General features: G+C 54.1%; 2 protein-coding genes across 3 annotated transcripts in view; one reads left to right on the forward strand and one right to left on the reverse strand.

Moving 5' to 3' along the window:
* The window catches only part of wwc3 (WWC family member 3), a 203,227-nt gene extending 197,972 nt beyond the window's left edge, over window positions 1-5,255 (reverse strand). The window contains exon 1 of the mRNA XM_078232164.1: window positions 4,944-5,255. Coding sequence (XP_078088290.1) covers window positions 4,944-5,206 — 263 coding nt within the window. The 5' untranslated portion in view covers window positions 5,207-5,255. The remainder of the gene's footprint in view (window positions 1-4,943) is intronic.
* LOC144506288 (claudin-24-like) overlaps window positions 1-21,844 on the forward strand; it is a 79,492-nt gene that overhangs the window by 15,767 nt on the left and 41,881 nt on the right. The window contains exon 1 of one of the 2 annotated variants that reach the window (XM_078232176.1): window positions 14,374-14,441. The exons of the other annotated variant lie outside the window; for it this stretch is intronic. The gene's annotated coding sequence lies outside the window, so the exon portion shown is untranslated. Of the gene's footprint in view, window positions 1-14,373; window positions 14,442-21,844 lie in introns of those variants that run through there. 2 annotated transcript variants of the gene reach the window in all.

Here is a 21,844-nt window from a genome sequence, read left to right on the forward strand (position 1 = left end):
GGGGAGGGGTGGGGGGGAGGGGGGGGTCGTTTGGGGGGAGGGAGGGGGGGTCGTTTGGGGGGAGGGAGGGGGGGTCGTTTGGGGGGAGGGAGGGGGGTCGTTTGGGGGGAGGGAGGGGGGGTCGTTTGGGGGAGGGAGGGGGGGTCGTTTGGGGGGAGGGAGGGGGGGTCGTTTGGGGGGAGGGAGGGGGGGTCGTTTGGGGGGAGGGAGGGGGGGTCGTTTGGGGGGAGGGAGGGGGGGTCGTTTGGGGGGAGGGAGGGGGGGGTCGTTTGGGGGGAGGGAGGGGGGGTCGTTTGGGGGGAGGGAGGGGGGGTCGTTTGGGGGGAGGGAGGGGGGGTCGTTTGGGGGGAGGGAGGGGGGGTCGTTTGGGGGAGGGAGGGGGGGTCGTTTGGGGGGAGGGAGGGGGGGTCGTTTGGGGGGAGGGAGGGGGGGTCGTTTGGGGGGAGGGAGGGGGGGTCGTTTGGGGGGAGGGAGGGGGGGTCGTTTGGGGGGAGGGAGGGGGGGTCGTTTGGGGGGAGGGAGGGGGGGTCGTTTGGGGGGAGGGAGGGGGGGTCGTTTGGGGGGAGGGAGGGGGGGTCGTTTGGGGGGAGGGAGGGGGGGTCGTTTGGGGGGAGGGAGGGGGGGTCGTTTGGGGGGAGGGAGGGGGGGTCGTTTGGGGGGAGGGAGGGGGGGTCGTTTGGGGGGAGGGAGGGGGGGTCGTTTGGGGGGAGGGAGGGGGGGTCGTTTGGGGGGAGGGAGGGGGGGTCGTTTGGGGGGAGGGAGGGGGGGTCGTTTGGGGGGAGGGAGGGGGGGTCGTTTGGGGGGAGGGAGGGGGGGTCGTTTGGGGGGAGGGAGGGGGGGTCGTTTGGGGGGAGGGAGGGGGGGTCGTTTGGGGGGAGGGAGGGGGGGTCGTTTGGGGGGAGGGAGGGGGGGTCGTTTGGGGGGAGGGAGGGGGGGTCGTTTGGGGGGAGGGAGGGGGGTCGTTTGGGGGGAGGGAGGGGGGGTCGTTTGGGGGGAGGGAGGGGGGGTCGTTTGGGGGGAGGGAGGGGGGGTCGTTTGGGGGGAGGGAGGGGGGGTCGTTTGGGGGGAGGGAGGGGGGGTCGTTTGGGGGGAGGGAGGGGGGGTCGTTTGGGGGGAGGGAGGGGGGGTCGTTGGGGGGAGGGAGGGGGGGTCGTTTGGGGGAGGGAGGGGGGGTCGTTTGGGGGGGAGGGAGGGGGGGTCGTTTGGGGGGAGGGAGGGGGGGTCGTTTGGGGGGAGGGAGGGGGGGTCGTTTGGGGGGAGGGAGGGGGGGTCGTTTGGGGGGAGGGAGGGGGGGTCGTTTGGGGGGAGGGAGGGGGGGTCGTTTGGGGGGAGGGAGGGGGGTCGTTTTGGGGGGAGGGAGGGGGGGTCGTTTGGGGGGAGGGAGGGGGGGTCGTTTGGGGGGAGGGAGGGGGGGTCGTTTGGGGGGAGGGAGGGGGGGTCGTTTGGGGGGAGGGAGGGGGGGTCGTTTGGGGGGAGGGAGGGGGGGTCGTTTGGGGGGAGGGAGGGGGGGTCGTTTGGGGGGAGGGAGGGGGGGTCGTTTGGGGGGAGGGAGGGGGGGTCGTTTGGGGGGAGGGAGGGGGGGGTCGTTTGGGGGAGGGAGGGGGGGTCGTTTGGGGGGAGGGAGGGGGGGTCGTTGGGGGGAGGGAGGGGGGGTCGTTTGGGGGGGGAGGGAGGGGGGGGTCGTTTGGGGGGAGGGAGGGGGGGTCGTTTGGGGGGAGGGAGGGGGGGTCGTTTGGGGGGAGGGAGGGGGGGTCGTTTGGGGGGAGGGAGGGGGGGTCGTTTGGGGGGAGGGAGGGGGGGTCGTTTGGGGGAGGAGGGGGGGTCGTTTGGGGGGAGGGAGGGGGGGTCGTTTGGGGGGAGGGAGGGGGGGTCGTTTGGGGGGAGGGAGGGGGGGCGTTTGGGGGGAGGGAGGGGGGTCGTTTGGGGGGAGGGAGGGGGGGTCGTTTGGGGGGTGTCGTTCGGGGGGGGAGGGGGGGTTGGAAGGGGGGGAGGGGGGGTTGGAAGGGGGGGGAGGGGGGGGTTGGAAGGGGGGGGAGGGGGGGTTGGAAGGGGGGGAGGGGGGGTTGTTCGGGGGCGGGGGGGTTGTTCGGGGGCGGGGGGGTTGTTCGGGGGCGGGGGGGTTGTTCGGGGGCGGGGGGGTTGTTCGGGGGCGGGGGGGTTTGTTCGGGGGCGGGGGGGTTGTTCGGGGGCGGGGGGGTTGTTCGGGGGCGGGGGGGTTGTTCGGGGGCGGGGGGGTTGTTCGGGGGCGGGGGGGTTGTTCGGGGGCGGGGGGGTTGTTCGGGGGCGGGGGGGTTGTTCGGGGGCGGGGGGGTTGTTCGGGGCGGGGGGGTTGTTCGGGGGCGGGGGGGTTGTTCGGGGGCGGGGGGGTTGTTCGGGGGCGGGGGTTGTTCGGGGGCGGGGGGGTTGTTCGGGGGCGGGGGGGTGGGGGCGGGGGCGGGGGGGTGGGGCGGGGGGCGGGGGGGTGGGGCGGGGGCGGGGGGTGGGGCGGGGGCGGGGGGGTGGGGCGGGGGGGGGTTGTTTGGGGGGGTTGTTTGGGGGGGTTGTTTGGGGGGGGTTGGGCTGTTGTGTGCAGGGTTTGGGGGGTGGTTTGGGGGGGTTCTTTGGGGGCGCGGGGTGTTTGGGGGGGTTGTTTGGGGGGGGGGTTGGGGCTGTTGGGGGAGGGGTGTTGTGGGGTGGGATGGGGAGGGGGCTGTTGGGGTGGGGTTGTTTGGGGGGGTTGTTTGGGGGAAGGGTTTGGGACGGGGGCTGTTGGGTGCAGGGTTTGGAGGGGGGGTTGTTTGGGGGGGGTTGTTCGGGGGGGGGTTGTTGGGGGAGGGGGTTTGGGAGGGGGGCTGTTGGGTGCAGGGTTTGGAGGGGGGCTTGTTTGGGGGGGGTTGTTCGGGGGGTTGTTGGGGGAGGGGTTTGGGAGGGGGGCTGTTGGGTGCAGGGTTTGGAGGGGGGGTTGTTGGGGGGGGTTGTTCGGGGGGGGTTGTTGGGGGAGGGGTTTGGGAGGGGGGCTGTTGGGTGCAGGGTTTGGAGGGGGGCTTGTTTGGGGGGGGTTGTTCGGGGGGGTTGTTGGGGGAGGGGTTTGGGAGGGGGGCTGTTGGGTGCAGGGTTTGGAGGGGGTTGTTTGGGGAGGGGGTTGTTTGGGAGGGGGGGTTGTTTGGGAGGGGGGGTTGTTGGGGGAGGGGTTTGGGAGGGGGGCTGTTGGGTGCAGGGTTTGGAGGGGGTTGTTTGGGAGGGGGGGTTGTTGGGGGAGGGGTTTGGGAGGGGGGCTGTTGGATGCAGGGTTTGGGGGGGTTGTTTGGGGGGGGTTGTGGGGGGGGTTGTTTGGGGGGGGTTGTTTGGGGGGGGTTGTGGGGGGAGGTTGTTTGGGGGGGTTGTTTGGGGGGGACGGTTGGGTGCAGGGTTTGGGGGGGGTTGTTGGTTTGGGGGGGTTGTTGTTTGGGGGGGGCTGTTTGGGGGGGGTTGTTGTTTGGGGGGGTTGTGTTTGGGGGGGTTGTTGTTGGGGGGGGTTGTTGTTTGGGGGGGGGGCTGTTTGGGGGGGGGGCTGTTTGGGGGGGGGGCTGTTTGGGGGGGGGGCTGTTTGGGGGGGGGGCTGTTTGGGGGGGCTGTTTGGGGGGGGGGCTGTTTGGGGGGGGGCTGTTTGGGGGGGGTGTTTGGGGGGGGGCTGTTTGGGGGGGGCTGTTTGGGGGGGGGCTGTTTGGGGGGGGGCTGTTTGGGGGGGGGCTGTTTGGGGGGGGGCCGTTTGGGGGGGGGGGGGCCGTTTGGGGGGGGGGGGGCCGTTTGGGGGGGGGGGGGGCCGTTTGGGGGGGGCTGTTTGGGGGGGGGGGCTGTTTGGGGGGGGGCTGTTTGGGGGGGGGCTGTTTGGGGGGGGGGCTGTTTGGGGGGGCTGTTTGGGGGGGGCTGTTTGGGGGGGGCTGTTTGGGGGGGGGCTGTTTGGGGGGGGCTGTTTGGGGGGGGGGCTGTTTGGGGGGGGGGCTGTTTGGGGGGGGGGCTGTTTGGGGGGGGGGCTGTTTGGGGGGGGGGGGCTGTTTGGGGGGGGGCTGTTTGGGGGGGGCTGTTTGGGGGGGGGGCTGTTTGGGGGGGGCTGTTTGGGGGGGGGGCTGTTTGGGGGGGGGCTGTTTGGGGGGGGGGCTGTTTGGGGGGGGGCTGTTTGGGGGGGGGCTGTTTGGGGGGGGGCTGTTTGGGGGGGGCTGTTTGGGGGGGGGGCTGTTTGGGGGGGGGGGGCTGTTTGGGGGGGGGGGGCTGTTTGGGGGGGGGGCTGTTTGGGGGGGGGGCTGTTTGGGGGGGGGGGCTGTTTGGGGGGGGGGGCTGTTTGGGGGGGGGCTGTTTGGGGGGGGGGGCTGTTTGGGGGGGGGGGCTGTTTGGGGGGGGGGCTGTTTGGGGGGGGCTGTTTGGGGGAGGGGGCTGTTTGGGGGGGGGGCTGTTTGGGGGGGGGCTGTTGGGGGGGGGGGCTGTTTGGGGGGGGGGGCTGTTTGGGGGGGGGGGCTGTTTGGGGGGGGGGCTGTTTGGGGGGGGCTGTTTGGGGGGGGGGGCTGTTTGGGGGGGGGCTGTTTGGGGGGGGGGGGCTGTTTGGGGGGGGGGGGCTGTTTGGGGGGGGGGGGCTGTTTGGGGGGGGGGGCTGTTTGGGGGGGGGGGCTGTTTGGGGGGGGGGGCTGTTTGGGGGGGGGGGGCTGTTTGGGGGGGGGGGCTGTTTGGGGGGGGGCTGTTTGGGGGGGGGGCGGTTTGGGGGGGGGGGGGGCTGTTTGGGTGCAGGGTTGGAGTGGCGCGGGCAGTGAGCAGCCTGGGAGTTGCCTGCTGTGGGTGACAGGGAGCCGAGCCCCCGCTCCCGCTCCCGCCAGACTCCCTGTGGCAGCGTCCCGGCGGTGTGGGACCCGGGACCGGGGGGGTGGGAGCGGTGTTTCAGTGCAGAGGGAGTGAGTGTGTAAACCCCCTCCCCACCCCCCCGGGCCCTCCCGTACCTGTCCCGCGGGTCGATCCAGCTGGTCTGCCGGGTGTTGTGGTCGATGTAGAAGACCCTGCCGTCGAAATCGCGGGCTTCCTCCCAGCCGTTGGGCAGCGGCAGCTCCCCGCTCGACCTCCTCCTCGGCATCGCTGCCCCTCCCTCCTCCTCCTCTTCTTCTCTTCGCCTCCTCCTCCTCCTCACTCCCCTAACACATTCCCCCCACAGAGCGGCACCGAACCCTGGACTGATGGCTCCCAAAGCGGCCGGCTCCTCTCTCATGGCTCTCTCTCTCTACCTCGGCTCCTCCATGTTGCGTCGCTGTTGGCCTGGGATCGCTGCCTCCTTCCTTATTGGGATGGCTATTTGCATAAATCCTATCCCCCCCCCCTTCCCTATCCTTTCCTTCCCTTTCCCTTCTCTCTCTCTCTGAGGTGATTCATTATTAATATATCCCACAGCCAACCAATCCCAAACCAGCCAAAACCTCCAATTCCATCCCCTTTTTCCCCTCAATCCTCACATTCACAAAGAATCTGGTCCAAGTTTGTTCTTTTTTTTTTTCCTCCTTCCTCTTTCCCCCTCCCTCCGCAAACTTATTTTTTTGAGGGAGAATGGCTGTGCCTGGAATCTAAAAACCAAAAGAGAAAACGCCGGAAGATCTCAGCAGGTCCGGCAGCATCTGTACGCGGTGTCGATGGTAGTCATGATGTGGCGATGCCGGCGTTGTACATCTGTATCTGTACGGACAGCAAAGAGCCGACGTTTCGGGTCCAGATGACCCCTTCTGTCTTTGACGAAGAAGTGGGGCGGCACGGTGGGTCAGCACGGCTGCCTCACGGCGCCAGGGAACCCCGGGTTCGATTCCCGGCTTGGGGTCACTGTCTGTGTGGAGTTTGCACGTTCTCCCCCCGTGTCTGCGTGGGTTTCTCTGGGCGCTCCGATTTCCTCCCACAGTCTGAAAGACGTGCGGGTTAGGGTGCAGTGACCCGAACAGGCGCCGGGCTGTGACTACTAGGGGATTTTCACAGTAACTTTTGTTAATGTCCGCCAACTTGCCCGACACTAAACAAACTTTAAAATTCTGTTCTGGATCAATATTTATTCCTTTGACAAAGGGTAATCTGGGCTCGAAACGTCAGCTCTTTTCTCTCCTTACAGATGCTGCCGGACCTGCTGAGATTCTCCAGCGATTTCTCTTTTGGTTTCAGATTCCGCAGTAATTTGCTTTTCAGCCTGGAATGTGTGTCCTGCCTGGGAAGAAACCCAGTAAGAAGTTTAACAACACCAGGTTAAAGTCCAACAGGCTTATTTGGTAGCAAAAGCCACACAAGCTTTCGGAGCTCCAAGCCCCTTCTTTCAGGTGAGTGGGAATTCTGTTCACAAACAGGGCATATAAAGACACAGACTCAATTTACATGAATAATGGTTGGAATGCGAATACTTACAGCTAATCAAGTCTTTAAAGCCCTGTTTGTGAACAGAATTCCCACTCACCTGAAGAAGGGGCTTGGAGCTCCGAAAGCTTGTGTGGCTTTTGCTACCAAATAAACCTGTTGGACTTTAACCTGGTGTTGTTAAACTTCTTACTGTGTTTACCCCAGTCCAACGCCGGCATCTCCACATCATGGAAAGAAATCCCCAGCTTTCATGCCAGTTGGAACAAGGGGAGCTGGGACTGTAGTCATTTGGCACTTTTCACTGCCTCTTTCCAAACAAAATGAAGTTTAAAGTTTATTTATTCATCACAAGTAAGGCTTACATTAACACTGCAATGAAGTTACTGTGAAATTCCCCTAGTCGCCACACTCCGACGCCTGTTCGGGTCAATGCACCCTAACCAGCACGTCTTTCAGAATGTGGGAGGAAACCAGAGCACCCGGAGGAAACCACGCAGACACGGGGAGAACGTGCAAACTCCACACAGACAGTGACCCGAGCCAGGAATCGAACCCAGGTCCCTGGTGCTGTGAGACAGCAGTGCTAACCACTGTGCCACCATGCCACCTGCAAATTTCTTTTTTTTCCTTCCTGCCTCCCACCTCCAACTTCTTTTGAGGGAGAATGGGTGTGCATTGGCCTGGAATGTGTGTCCTGCCTGGAAAAAAAATCATGATGTGACGATGCTGGCGTTGGACTGGGGTAAACACAGTAAGAAGTCTCACAACACCAGGTTCAAGTCCAACAGGTTTATTTGGTAGCAAATACCATAAGCTTTCGGAGCACTGCCCCTTCGCCAGATGGAGTGGAAATGTGCTCTCAAACAGTGCACAGACACAGAAATCAAGTTACAGAATACTAATTAGAATGCGAATCTCTACAGCCAGCCAGGTCTTAAAGGTACAGACAATGTGGGTGGAGGGAGCATTCAACACAGGTTAAAGAAATGTGTATTGTCTCCAGACAGAACAGCTAGTGAGATTCTACAAGCCCAGGAGGCAAGCTGTGGGGGTTACTGATAATGTGACATAAATCCAACATCCCGGTTTAGGCCGTCCTCATGTGTGCGGAACTTGGCTATCAGTTTCTGCTCAGTGACCACGACACCACACAACCCTGCCACAGCAACCTCTGCAAGACGTGCCGGATCATCGACACGGATGCCATCATCTCACGTGAGAACACCATCTACCAGGTACACGGTACCTACTCTTGCAACTCGGCCAACGTTGTCTACCTGATGCGCTGCAGGAAAGGATGTCCCGAGGCATGGTACATTGGGGAAACCATGCAGACGCTACGACAACGGATGAATGAACACCGCTCGACAATCACCAGGCAAGACTGTTCTCTTCCTGTGGGGGAGCACTTCAGCAGTCACGGGCATTCAGCCTTGGATCTTCAGGTCAGCGTTCTCCAAGGCGGCCTTCACGACACACGACAGCGCAGAGTCGCTGAGCAGAAACTGATAGCCAAGTTCCGCACACATGAGGACGGCCTAAACCGGGATGTTGGATTTATGTCACATTATCAGTAACCCCCACAGCTTGCCTCCTGGGCTTGGGGAATCTCACTAGCTGTTCTGTCTGGAGACAATACACATCCCTTTAACCTGTGTTGAATGCTCCCTCCACCCATATTGTCTGTACCTTTAAGACCTGGCTGGCTGTAGAGATTCGCATTCTAATTAGTATTCTGTAACTTGATTTCTGTGTCTGTGCACTGTTTGAGAGCACATTTCCACTCCATCTGACGAAGGAGCAGTGCTCCGAAAGCTTATGGTATTTGCTACCAAATAAACCTGTTGGACTTTAACCTGGTGTTGTGAGACTTCTTACTGGAAAAAAATCCCCAGCTTTCATGCCAGTTGGAACAGGGGGAGCTGGGACTGTAGTCATTTGGCACTTTTCACTGCCTTTTTCCAAACAAAATGAAGTTAAAGTTTGATTTATTAGTCACAAGTAGTCACATTAACACTGCAATGAAGTTACTGTGAAAATCCCCTTGTTGCCACACTCTGGTGCCTGTTCGGGTAACACTGAGGGAGAATTTAGCATGGCCAATGCACCTAACCAGCACGTCTTTCGAATTGTGGGAGGAAACCGGAGCACCCGGAGGAAACCCACGCAGACACGGGGAGAATGTGCAAACTCCACACAGACAGTGACCAGGAATCGAACTCAGTCCCTGGTGCTACCGTACCGCCCCAAGAGTGGCTGCTTCGATACTGTTGCTTGCTTTGAGCGGCCTATTATTTGGGCGCCCTATTATTTTCACGGCTGTTAGAACCAGCTTTCTTCTTACCCAAGCTTTCACTCTGGTGCAGCATTGTTGGAGGTGTTGCCCGTCCTTCTCTCAGGAGCCCCTGGCACCATTTTGAACAAGTACACCAGATTTCTCCCCAGTGGGGTGGCGTGGTGGTTAGCACCGCTGCCTCACAGCGCCAGGGACCCAGGTTCGATTCCTGGCTTTGGGTCGCTGTCTGTGCGGAGTCTGCACGTTCTCCCCATGTCTGTGTGGGTTTCCTCCGGATGCTCCGGTGTCATCCCATAGTCTGGAAGATGTGCTGGTTAGGTGCATTGGCCATACTAAATTCTCCCTTACTGTACCTCAACAGGCGCTGGAGTGTGGCGACTAGGGGATTTTCACAGTGACTTTGTTCATGTCAGCCAACTTGTGACATTAATAAACAAACTTTAAAATTTTGTTGTGGGTCAATATTTAGTCTTCACTCGACACAGCCAAAAACAGATGATCTGGTCATTTATAGAGAATCCCTCCAGTGAAGAAGGAGGCTATTCGGCCCATCGAATCTGCACCAACAACAATCCCACCCAGACCCTATCCCAGTAACCCCTAATCACCCTGACACTAAGGGGCAATTTAGCATGGCCAATCCATCTAATCCACGCATAGCTATAGCATAGCATCCTGCAGTGCAGAAGGAGGCCATTTGGCCCATCGAGTTTGCACCAACAACAATCCCACGCTGAAGCTGTCCCCATAACCAAATATTTGCCCTTCACGTCCCCCTGACACTGAGAGGCAATTTAGCACAGTTAATCCACCTAACCTACACGTCTTTATGGTTATTGTTGTTTGTGGGAGCTGGCAGTACAGCTATCAATCTGCTTATCATACCTTCAACTCCACCTTCCATGCCCACTAAAGCCATTACATTCTGTCACTTTGGTACGGTGCCCATCTTCACTCCCTTGGGTCCAAGGGGGCACATGCTCTGTGAAAGACAACAGGGGGTTTAACCGTACATTACCAGATCTGACTCCACCAAATAAAACACCATCATGTCCTCTGCCAAAACTGCTCACCATTCCAGGGTCAACCTGGAATCCAAAGAAAAGCCCAAAGCTCTCTTCAATGTCAGCTTGACTCCTTCCCCTAACTCCTCTACTCTCATCTCCAAAAGCAAGTGCAAAGAGCTCATGGATTCTCGTGTCACATCAATTGAGGCCACCCATTCAGCTGCCCCTTCCACTCCCTTCTCCTCTCCCAGCCCACTGGGGCCAAAGGTATCCTCCTGCTGAATTCTGAACTTATATTTTCCTCTAGTTTCTCCCCATGTCTCTCTGAATTCATCTTACCAGGAGATCCACTTTCTGCTCTCCCAACCTCATTCCCACGAAACTGTTGACTACTTAACTTGCTCTCCTCTCCCCCACATTAACTGATTTTATTAAAGGATCCCACTCCATTATTAGCCAGTATCAACCCTCTCCTCAAAAATCACTGCCCCCTCCACCCTTGCCAAATACCATTCCATTTCTAACCTCCCTTTCCTCTCCAAGATCCTTGAATATCTTGTTGCTTCCCCACCCCCATGTCCATCTTTCCAGGAACTCCATATCTGAATCCTTCCACTTGGGTTTCTCCCCCTGCCACAGCACCAAAACAGCCCTGATCAAAGTCACCTAACCCTAAGTGACCATGTTAAACTATTCCTCATCTTTCTTGACCCGTCTGCAGCCTTTGACACAGTTTACACACAATTCTTCTCCAACACCTCACTTCTGTCATCGAGCTAAATGGGACGTGCCCTTGCCTGATTCCATTCTTACCGATCCAGTTGTAGCCAGAGGATCACCTGCAAAGGCTTCTCTTCGCGTGCCAGCATTCCTACATCTGATGTCCCAATAGAATCTCTCCTTGACCTTCTCCTTTTTCTCAACTGACCCCGGATCCCCAACAACATCACCCAAAAACTCAGCGTCAGGTTCCACATTTCGGCTGAGGACACCCAGCTATACCTCACCAACACTTCTTGATCACTATCTCTGAATTGTCGCACTATTTCATCAACGCTCAGTTGTTAGCTGAGCAAAAATTCCCTCCAACTAAATATTGGGAAGACCAAAGCCATTGGGTTTTTGGTCCTGGCAGAAACTCTGTTCCTTCGCCACTGACACCCTCCCTCTCTATGGCAAACGTCTGGAGTTGAACCAAACTCTTCATAACCATGGCATCATATTTGACCCCAAGGTGTGCTTTCTGTCACATATTTGGTCCATCAGCAAGAGCACTGACTTCAAAGTTCTCAGCATCACCTAACTCTGTCCTGCTCCCATTCACTGCTACCCAGACACTCGTCCATGACTTTATTACCCCTAGACTAGGCAATCCAATGACTTTATGGACAGTTTCCATCATGCACCCTACACCAACTCAACTTCATCCTAAACTCTGCTTCCCGTATCAAGTCCATCATCCTTGTGCTCGCTGATCTGCTTTGGCCCCTAGTCTAGCAACATGGAAACAGAGAAAATAGGAGCAGGAGTTTTCCATTTGGACCTTCAATCCTGATCCGCCATTCAACTTGGCCAATCATCTATCCCAATGCCATAGTCCAACATTCTTCCCAACCCATCATTTTAGAATTCTGATTCTTGACTTCAACAACATCGATGGGTTTATCCCAACCCCCACAATCTGTGTACCCTCCTCAAACCCTACAGCTCTCCAAGATCTGTACTCGTTGGAGTTTAGAAGGATGAGGGGGGGATCTTATTGAAACTTACAGGATACGACGAGGCCTGGATAGAGTGAACGTGGAGAGGATGTTTCTACTAGCAGGAAAAACTAGAACCAGAGGGCACAACCTCAGGCTAAAGGGAGGATCCTTTAAAACAGAGATGAGGAGGAATTTCTTCAGCCAGAGAGTGGTGAATCTGTGGAACTCTTTGCTGCAGAAGGCTGTGGAGGCCGGGTCATTGAGTGTCTTTAAGACAGAGATAGATAGGTTCTTGCTTAATAAGGGGATGAGGGATTATGGGGAAAAGGCAGGAGAATGGGGATGAGAAAAATATCAGCCATGATTGAATGGCGGAGCAGACTCGATGGGCCGAGTGGTCTAATTCTGCCCCTATGTCTTATGATCTCACGGCACAGTGGCACAGTAGTTAGCACTGCTGCCTCGCAGTGCCAGGGACCCAGTTTCAATTCCGGGTAACTGTGCGGAGTCTGCGTGTTCTCCCCTTGTCTACGTGTGTTTTCCGGGTTCCCCGGTTTCCTCTCACACTCCAAAGATGTGCGGGTTAGGTTGATTGGCCATGCTAAATTGCTCTTTGGTGTCAGGGGGATTAACAGGGTAAATACGTGGGGTTACGGGGTTACAAAAGGTCGTGAAGAGGTAATAAAACCCAGTCCATCACGCAAACCATGCCTCCCATCCATTGACTCTGTCTACACTTCCCACTGCCTCGGCAAAGCAGCCAGCCTCATTAAGGACCCCACGCACCACGGACATTCTCTCTTCCACCTTCTTCCATCGGGAAAAAGATACAAAAGTCTGAGGTCACGTACCAACCGACTCAAGAACAGCTTCTTCCCTGCTACTGTCAGACTTTTGAATGGACCTACCTTGCATTAAGTTGATCTTTCTCTACACCCTAGCTATGACTGTAACACTACATTCTGCACTCTCTCCTTTCCTTCTCTATGAACAGTATGCTTTGTCTGAATAGCGCGCAAGAAACAATACTTTTCACTGTGTCCCAATACATGTGACAATAATAAATCAAATGAAAACGTACGGCCCTTCTCTCTGGTGCCTAATAAAGGGTGTTTGGTGACAGGAAACTGGCATTTGGCTGAATCACTACAGTGGGTAAGTGGTACAGACCATTCAGGATCTAATTGAATAATTAATTGAGAGCTTCTCTCTGAACATTATCTGCCCTACTTGCCTTACTTTGTGTAACTGGCTGTCCTCCTGCAAATGCTGGAAACACTCAGCAGGTGGCAGCACCTGAGGAGAGAGAAAAAAATTAACAGCGAGAATTTCCCCAGCCCTTTGGAGATTAGTTCAGGGCTGAGCGGGGGAGGGAAAGTTCCGGAAATTGAGATAAATGGAATAAAATTGAGATCACGCTCTTTTATTCCTCATGAATTGAAAAATCTTGCTTATGGGGTTGTTCCCTGAATTGTACTCCTGGCGATGGAGGCCACGTACAGGATTGTGAAGGATGGCACAGTGGTTAGCACTGCTGCCTCACAGCGCCAGGGACCCAAGTTCGATTCCCGGCTTGGGTCACTGTCTGTGTGGAGTTTGCGCGTTCTCCCCGTGTCTGCGTGGGTTTCCTCCGGGTGCTCCGGTTCCCTCCCACATTCTAAAGAGCAGGTCAGATGGATTGGTCATGCTAAATTGTCCCTTAGTGTCCCAAGATGTGTGGATTAGTGGGGTAAATAAGTGGGGTTACTGGGATGGGGCAGGGGGAATGGGCCTGGGTAGGATCCTTTATCAGAGGGTAGTTGAAGACTCAATGGGCCAAATGGCCTCCATCTGCACTGTAGGGATTCTAAGAATAAAAGGGAAAGTAGGCACTTGGATAAGAAGTTAGCTGAATGACAGAAAAACAGGGAGTAGTGATAAATGGGTGTTTTCATGCTGGAGGCAGGTTTATAGTGGAATTCCTCGGGGGTCAGTGTCGGCACCTTTGCTCTTCCTAATATACATTAATGACCTGGACTAAGGTGTTCAAGGATTTCATAATGTGAGCATGGTAGAAAGATTAGGAACATTGTCAGCTGTGATGAGGATAGTCTTAAGAACAAAGAAAATTACAGCACAGGAACAGGCCCTTCGGCCCTCCAAGCCTGCACCGACCATGCTGCTCGACTGAACTAAAACCCCCTACCCTTCCAGGGACCATATCCCTCCATTCCCATCCTATTCATGTATTTGTCCAGACGCCCCTTAAAAGTCACTATCATATCTGCTCCCACTACCTCCCCCAGCAGTGAGTTCCAGGCACCCATCACCCTCTGTGTAAAAAAACTTGCCTCGTACATCTAAAGAATAAAGAGTAAAGACCAAAAGGACATCGACACGTTGGTGGATTGGGTTGACCAAGTGGCAGATGAAGTTCAGTGCAGAGAAGTGTGAGGTGATTCATTTTGGCAGGAAGAATATGGAGAGACACTAAAGGAGGTGCAGGAACAGAGGAACCTTGATTTATACATACATAGATAGCAGAGCATATTGAGAAGGCAGTTAATAAAGCATATAGTATCTTAAGCTTTATTAATAGGTCATTGAGTACAAGGGTAAGGAGGTCATGTTGAACTTGTCTAAGACACTATTAGGCTTCATCTGGATTATTGTATCCACTACAGTGGCACAGTGTTTAGCACTGCTGCCTCACAGCGCCAGGGACCTGCGTTTGATTCCTGGCTTGGGTCACTGTCTGTGTGGAGTTTGCACGTTCTCCCTGTGTCTGTGTGGGTTTCCTCCGGGTGCTCCGGTTTCCTCCCACAGTTCGAAAGATGTGCAGGTTAGGTGCATTGGCCCGAACAGGCGCCTGAGTGTGGCGACTAGGGGAATTTCACAGTAATTTCATTGCAGTGTTAATGTAAGCCTTACCTGCGACTAATAAGTAATTAGTTCAGGGCTAAAGGAAGGAAAGGTACTGGAGAGAGTACAGAAGAGATTCACGAGAATGATTCCAGGGATAAAGGACTATAGCAAAGTTTGTCCCGTTTGTCTCTTCCAGCAATGAGGATGGATGTGGGAAATTGGAACTCTTCTTTGGAGGAAGGAAGGCCGAGAGGAGACTTGATAGAGGTATTCAAAATCCTGATGGGTATGGACAAGGTAAATAGTGAGGAACTGTTCTCCCTCGAGAGCATCAAGAACCCGAGGACACATTCAAAATAATTGGGAAAGGAAGTAAAAGTGACGTGAGGAAAAGGATTTTCACCCAGAGGGTGGTTTGAGTCCGGAACAAACGTCCCGAGAGGGTGATGGAGGCAGGTTCGATCGAGGTATTCAAAAGGGAATTGGATTGCCATCTGAAATTAGAGAATAGGCAAGGTTATGGGGATAGGGCAGGGGAGTGGAATTGGGTAGAATGGGTAGAATAGAGAGCTAGTGGAGACTTGATGGGTCGAATGGCCTCCTTCTGCACAGTAAAGGTTCTGCGACTCTCCCGGGTTTCCCAGGGGGCTGGATCGAAGGCAAGTGGGGAATAATTGGATCTGTCAGGCAAGCAATTAAAGTTGTTGAGGGAGGTTAGAAACCACTTCTGATTGCTATCAGGGTGGTAGCATAGTGGCAACGTCACTGGACGAGTCATCCAAAGGCTTGGACTATTGCTTCAGGGGTCATGAGTTCAAATCCCACCATTGCAGCTGGGGGAATTTAAATTCAGCTAGCTAATAAATCTGGAATAAAATGCTGGTCTCATTAATAAAGACCATGAAACCACTGGATTGTTGTAAAAGAAAAATCCATCTGCTTCTGTAATGCTCTTCACGGGAAGAAATCTGCGTGCAACATGACACCAGACACCACAGCAATGCGGCTGATTGTCAACTACCCTCCGAAACGGCCTCGCAAGCCATTCACTTGTATCAAACCTCAACAGAAAATTAAATACGAATAAAACCGGATAAACTCACATCGGCCTAGGCACCAGAAACGCCCAGTCAGCCCTCCTCACTAATTGCTGGGGAATTTTGCCAAAGTTGGGTGCGTTGTCTCACGGGCTGGTCACACCCTGGCACAGTCGCACTCATAGAATCGTAACCTTTCAGCCAATGTCCCAGGAGTACCACCTGTCCCAATTTCTCTCCGACTGCCTGCTCTCAGCTGATAAAACAGTACTCCTCCATATGGGATGCCACTCAGAAGGAGCAAGGGCATAGAATGGATTCAGGCTGGAGGAGCTTGATGCCTATCAGCAAGAAAGACTTGGTAATACCACCACAGAGAGAGCTGGTGTTCACCCTATTGAGCCTGCAGTGGACAATGGGAAAACCAACCTGAAAGAAAAGCCTACTTAACCTCATCCTCAGCAATCTACCTGTCACAGATGGAGTAAAGTAAAGTTTATTTATTAGTCACAAGTAAGGCTTATATTAACACTGCAATGAAGTTACTGTGAAATTCCCCTAGTCGCCACACCCCGGCGCCTGTTCGGGTCAATGCACCCTAACCAGCATGTCTCTCAGACTGTGGGAGGAAACCGGAGCACCCGGAGGAAACCCACGCAGACACGGGGAGAACGTACAGACTCCACACAGGCAGTGACCCAAGCCGGGAATCGAACCCAGGTCCCTTGCGATGTGAGGCAGCAGTGCTAACCACTGTGCCACCCCGGTGCATCTGTCCATGGCAGCATTGGTAGGAGTAAAGTCTCGTATTCACACAGGGGACGTGGTGGCATAGTGGTATTGTCACTAGTACAATAATCCAGAGACTCAGGGTAATGCTCTGGGGACCTGCGTTCGAATCCCACCACAGCAGTTGGTGAAATTTGAATTCAGCAATAAAAAGATTGTGATTAAAAGGACATTAATGTCCTTTAGGGAAGGAAACCTGTCATCCTTGCCCAGTCTGGTCTACATGTGACTCCAGACCCACAGCAATGTGGTTGACTCTTAACTGCAGTATCCAGTGCCTTCAGCCGTTTCTTGATATCACATGGAGTGAATCAAATTGGCTGAAGATTTGCATCTGAGATGCTGGGGACCTCAGGATGAATCATCCACTTGGCACTTCTGGCTGAAGATGGTTTTAAAACTCACAGTTCAATGACAATCAGGGATGGGAGAGAAACGCAAGAAATGATAAGGTCCCCCACGGTCGGCTGATGATGAAAGTAAGGAGGTGTGGGATAGAGGGAAAGTTGGCCGATTGGATAGGTAACTGGCTATCTGATCGAAGACAGAGGGTGGTGGTGGTTGGAAAATTTTCGGACTGGAGGCAGGTTGCTAGCGGAGTGCCACAGGGATCAGTGCTTGGTCCTCTGCTCTTTGTGATTTTTAGTAATGACTTCGAGGAGGGGGCTGAAGGGTGGATCAGTAAATTTGCTGATGACACCAAGATTGGTGGAGTAGTGGATGAGGTGGAGGGCTGTTGTAGGCTGCAAAGAGACATAGATAGGATGCAAAGCTGGGCTGAAAAATGGCAAATGGAGTTTAACCCTGATAAATGTGAGGTGATTCATTTTGGTAGGACTAATTTAAATGTGGATTACAGGGTCAAAGGTAGTGTTCTGAAGACTGTGGAGGAACAGAGAGATCTTGGGGTCCATATCCACAGATCTCTAAAGGTTGCCACTCAAGTGGATAGAGCTGTGAAGAAGGCCTATAGTGTGTTAGCTTTTATTAACAGGGGGTTGGAGTTTAAGAGCCGTGGGGTTATGCTGCAACTGTACAGGACCTTGGTGAGACCACATTTGGAATATTGTGTGCAGTTCTGGTCACCTCACTATAAGAAGGATGTGGAAGCGCTGGAAAGAATGCAGAGGAGATTTACCAGGATGCTGCCTGGTTTGGAGGGTAGGTCTTATGAGGAAAGGTTGAGGGAGCTAGGGCTGTTCTCTCTGGAGCGGAGGAGGCTGAGGGGAGACTTAATAGAGGTTTATAAAATGATGAAGGGGATAGATAGAGTGAACGTTCAAAGACTATTTCCTCGGGTGGATGGAGCTATTACAAGGGGGCATAACTATAGGGTTCGTGGTGGGAGATATAGGAAGGATATCAGAGGTAGGTTCTTTACGCAGAGAGTGGTTGGGGTGTGGAATGGACTGCCTGCAGTGATAGTGGACTCAGATACTTTAGGAACATTTAAGCGGTTATTGGATAGGCACATGGAGCACACCAGGATGATAGGGAGTGGGATAGCTTGATCTTGGTTTCAGATAAAGCTCGGCACAACATCGTGGGCCAAAGGGCCTGTTCTGTGCTGTACTGTTCTATGTTCTATGCCAGCCAGCAATGCCCACATCCCAGCAATGAATATTAAAAATAACTGAGGGCATCTTGCATCGTGTTGTGTGGCACAACTACTGTGCTAAATGGGATAGGTTTATAACAGGTCCAACAACTCAAAGCATCCATGTGACTTCAGCAGCAGCAGAATGGCCTTCAACCACAATCTGTAACCTCATGGCATTTTCTTCGATCTACCATCACCGTCAAATCAGGGTAATGGGAAAGCATGCCAGGAATGGCACCAGTCGAACCTGAAAATGAGGTGCCAACTTGGTGAAGCTGCAACACAGAACCACACACGTGCCAAGCAACAGAATCGTAGAATCCTACAGTGCAAAAGAAGGCCATTCGGCCCATCGAGTCTGCACCGAGCACAATCCCACTCAGGCCCTATCCCCATAACCCCATACATTTACCCTGCTAGCCCCCCCTAACACTAAGGGGCAATTTAGCACGGCCAATCCACCTAACCTGCACATCTTTGGAGTGTGGGAGGAAACCGGAGCACCCGGAGGAAACCCACGCAGAGAACGTGCAAACTCCACACAGACAGTGACCCGAGCCGGGAATCGAACCCAGGTCCCTGGCACTGTGTGAGGCAGCTGTGCTAACCACTGTGCCAGCGTGCCGCCCAGCATGCAATGGAAAGAGCTAAGCAATCCCACAATCAGTGGTTCAGATCTAAGCTCTGCTGTCCCACCATGTCCTGTTGTGAATAGCGGTGGACAATTAAACAACTAACCAGGAGGAGGAGGCTCCACAAATACTCCCTCCTCAACGATAGAGTTCATCAATGTAAAAGAAAAGTCTGAAACATTTGCAACCACCTTCAGTCAGAAGTGCCAAGTGGATGATTCATCCTGAGGTCCCCAGCATCTCAGATGTCAGTCTTCAGCCAATTTGATTCACTCCATGTGATATCAAGAAACAGCTGAAGGCACTGGATACTGCAAAGGCTTTGGTCCTTGACAACTTTCCAGCAATAATACTGAAGACCTGTGCTCCAGAATAAGCTGTACCCCAGCCAAGCTGCTCCAGTACAGCCACAACACTGGCATCTAAAAAAGCAATGTGAAAAATTGCCCAGGTATGTCCAAACAAGCTGGACAAATACAACCCAGCCAATGACCACCCCATCAGTCTACTCTAAGTCGACAGAAATATAATGGAAGGTATTGGTGACAGTTCTATTGGGCAGCACAGTGGTTAGCACTGCTGCCTCACAGCGCCAGGGACCCGGGTTCAATTCCGGCCTCGGGTCACTGTGTGGAGTTTGCATGTTCTCCCCGTGTCTGCATGGGTTTCCTCTGGGTGCTCCGGTTTCCTCCCACACTCTGAAGATGTACAGGTTAGGTGAATTGGCCATGCTAAATTGCCCCTTAGTGTCAGAGGGATTGGCCTGGCTGGGATTGTGATCGGTGCAGGCTCGATGGGCCAGATGGCCTCCTTCTGCACTGTGGGGATTCTATGAATTCAATATTGACTCAGAAACACCCTGCTCACTGACGCTGAGCTTGGGTTCTGCCTGGACCATTCAGCTCCTGACCTTATTACAGCCTTAGCCCAAACATGAACAAAAGAGCTGAGTACCATAGACACAATGAGACTGACCGCCTGTGACATCAATGTAGCCTTTGACCAAAGGTGGCATCAAGGAGCTCATGCAAAACTCAATTAAGTATGAAATGGTGGAAAACTCTTCGCTGTTAAAAATCAAATCCAACAAAAAAAAACTTTCATTTATGTAGCATTTTTCAGAAAGACTCAAGGCGGGATTTCCAGACATTGAGTATAGGAGTTAGGAAGTTATGTTGCAGTTGTACAGGACATTGGTGAGGCCGCACCTGGAGTATTGTGCTCAGTTTTAGTCACTTTGCTACAGGAAAGATGTTATTAAACTGGAGGGAGTGCAGAAAAGATTAAACTGGAGGGAGTGCAGAAAAGTTTCCAGGACTCAAGGGACTGAGTTAGAGGGAGAGATTGGACAGGCTAGGACTGGAGGGGAAAGAATTAATGGGAACCTGAGGAGCAATTTTTTTACACAGAGGGTGGTATGTATGTGGAATGAGCTGCCGGAGGAAGTGCTTGAGGCAGGGACATTGACAACTTTTAAAAGGCGTTTGGACAGATACATGGATAGGTTTAGAAGGATATGGGCCAAATGCAGGCAAATGGGGTTAGCATAGATGGGCATTTTGGTCGACATGGACCAGTTTGGGCCGAAGGGCCTGTCTCCGTGCCGTAGATTCTATGATTCTATGATTCCGCCCCAACACTGGAAAATCTAGCCCAAGGTCACTGGACCTTTGCATGGTCCCCCCGTGCCCCCCCGCCCCCCCATCCCCACCCCGCCTGCTACGGTTCCCATGGCGAGCTGGACGGGAAAACTCCCCCCTCAATGTCTCAAAACATTTCACGGTCAATGGAGTACTTTTTAAGTGTGGTCAGTGTTGTAAAAACATATCAGCCAATTTGCACTCCCATAAATGCCACTATGATAACTGGACCATCTATTTTTTGCAATGTTGATTGAGGGATAATTCTGGCCAGGGTAGGGAGGATAGCTCCCTTGTTCTTCTTTCAAATCATGCTATGGGACCTTCTATATCCACCCGCGCAGGAAAATGAGGCCTCAGTTTAGCATTTCATCAGACAGTACTTCTGGTAGTACAACCTTCATTTTGAACCCAGTACCTTGCGATTTGGAAGTGAGTGTGCTAACAGTGGAGCCATGGCTTGTACAAAGGGCAATGTTTGGGGTTGATGGAAACCAATCATCTCAGCCCCAGGGCCCTGCTGCAGGAGTTCCTCAGGGAAGACTTGTGCTCCAGCCCGAAGCCCACCCATCTTCAGCTGCTTCATTAATCACCTCCGTCCATTGTAAGGTCGGGAGTGGGGATGTTCAGGGATTACGTCTATGACTGCACAACATTCAGTGCCTTTTGCAACTCTTCAAATACTGAAGCACTTCATACCTGCACGCAGCTAGACCTGGACAACATTCAAGTTTGGACTGATAGGTAGCAAGTTGCATACATGCCACTCAAGGGGCGGTACAATGGCACAGTGGTTAGCACTGCTGCCTCACAGTGCCATTGACCCGAGTTCGATTCCCGGCTTGTGTCACTGTCTGTGTGGAGCCTGCACATTCTTCCCATGTCTGCGTGGGTTTCCTCCGGGTGCTCCGGTTTCCTCCCACTTTCTGAAAGATGCTGGCTAGGTATATTTACCCAAATAGGTGCGGACTGTGGCGACTAGGGGATTTTCACAGTACTTCATTGCAGTGTTAATGTAAGCCTTACCTGTGACTAATAAATAAATTTTAACTTTAAGTGCCAGGCAATAACCACCTTTAACAAGAGAGAATCTAATCATCTCCTGTTGATGTTCAATGGCATAACCATCGCTGAAATCCCAATCATCAACACGCTAGGGTTACCACTGTCCATAAACTTAACTGGACCAGCCAGAGGAATACTGAAGCTCAAGGGCAGGCCAGAGGCTGGGAATTCAACCGCAGGTAATTCACCCCCTGATTCCCCAAAGCCTGTCCATTATTAGCCATGCTAAATTGTTCCTTGGCGTCAGGGGGATGAGCTCGGGTAAATGCATGGGGTTCTGGAGATGGGGCCTGGGTGGGATTATGATTGGTGCAGATTTGATGGGCCAAAGGGCCTCCTTCTGCACTGCAAGATTCTATGATTATCTATGATGCCAACCTGGACATAGAAACATCAGGAATAGGAGCAGGAGTTGGCCATTGGCCCTTCGAGCCTGCACCATCTCCTTTCTATATGATCCTGTCTGATCCTCTTTCTCAATGTCATATTCCCACTTTTTCCCCATACCCCCTGATTCCATTAAAATCTTTTTAAAATCTATCTTTTTCTTGAATGCATTCAGTGACTTGGCCTCCATAGCCTTCTGTGGTAGAGAATTCCACAGGTTCACTACCTTTAGAGTGAAGAAATATTTCCTAATCTCAGTCCCAAATGGTCTACCCAGTATCCTCAGAATTTTCTATTTATTTATTAATCACAATCAACGCTTACATTAACACCGCAATGAAGTTACTGTGACATTCCCCTAGTCGCCACACTCCGGCACCTGTTCGAGTCAATGTATCTAACCAACATGTCTTTCAGACTGTGGGAGGAAACCGGAGCACCCGGAGGAAACCCACGCAGACACGGGGAGAACGTGCAAACTCCACACAGACAGTGACCCGAGCCGGGAATCGAACCCGGA

The sequence above is a fragment of the Mustelus asterias genome, chromosome 17 (genome assembly GCF_964213995.1).
Source record: "Mustelus asterias chromosome 17, sMusAst1.hap1.1, whole genome shotgun sequence".
Lineage (NCBI taxonomy): Eukaryota > Metazoa > Chordata > Chondrichthyes > Carcharhiniformes > Triakidae > Mustelus > Mustelus asterias.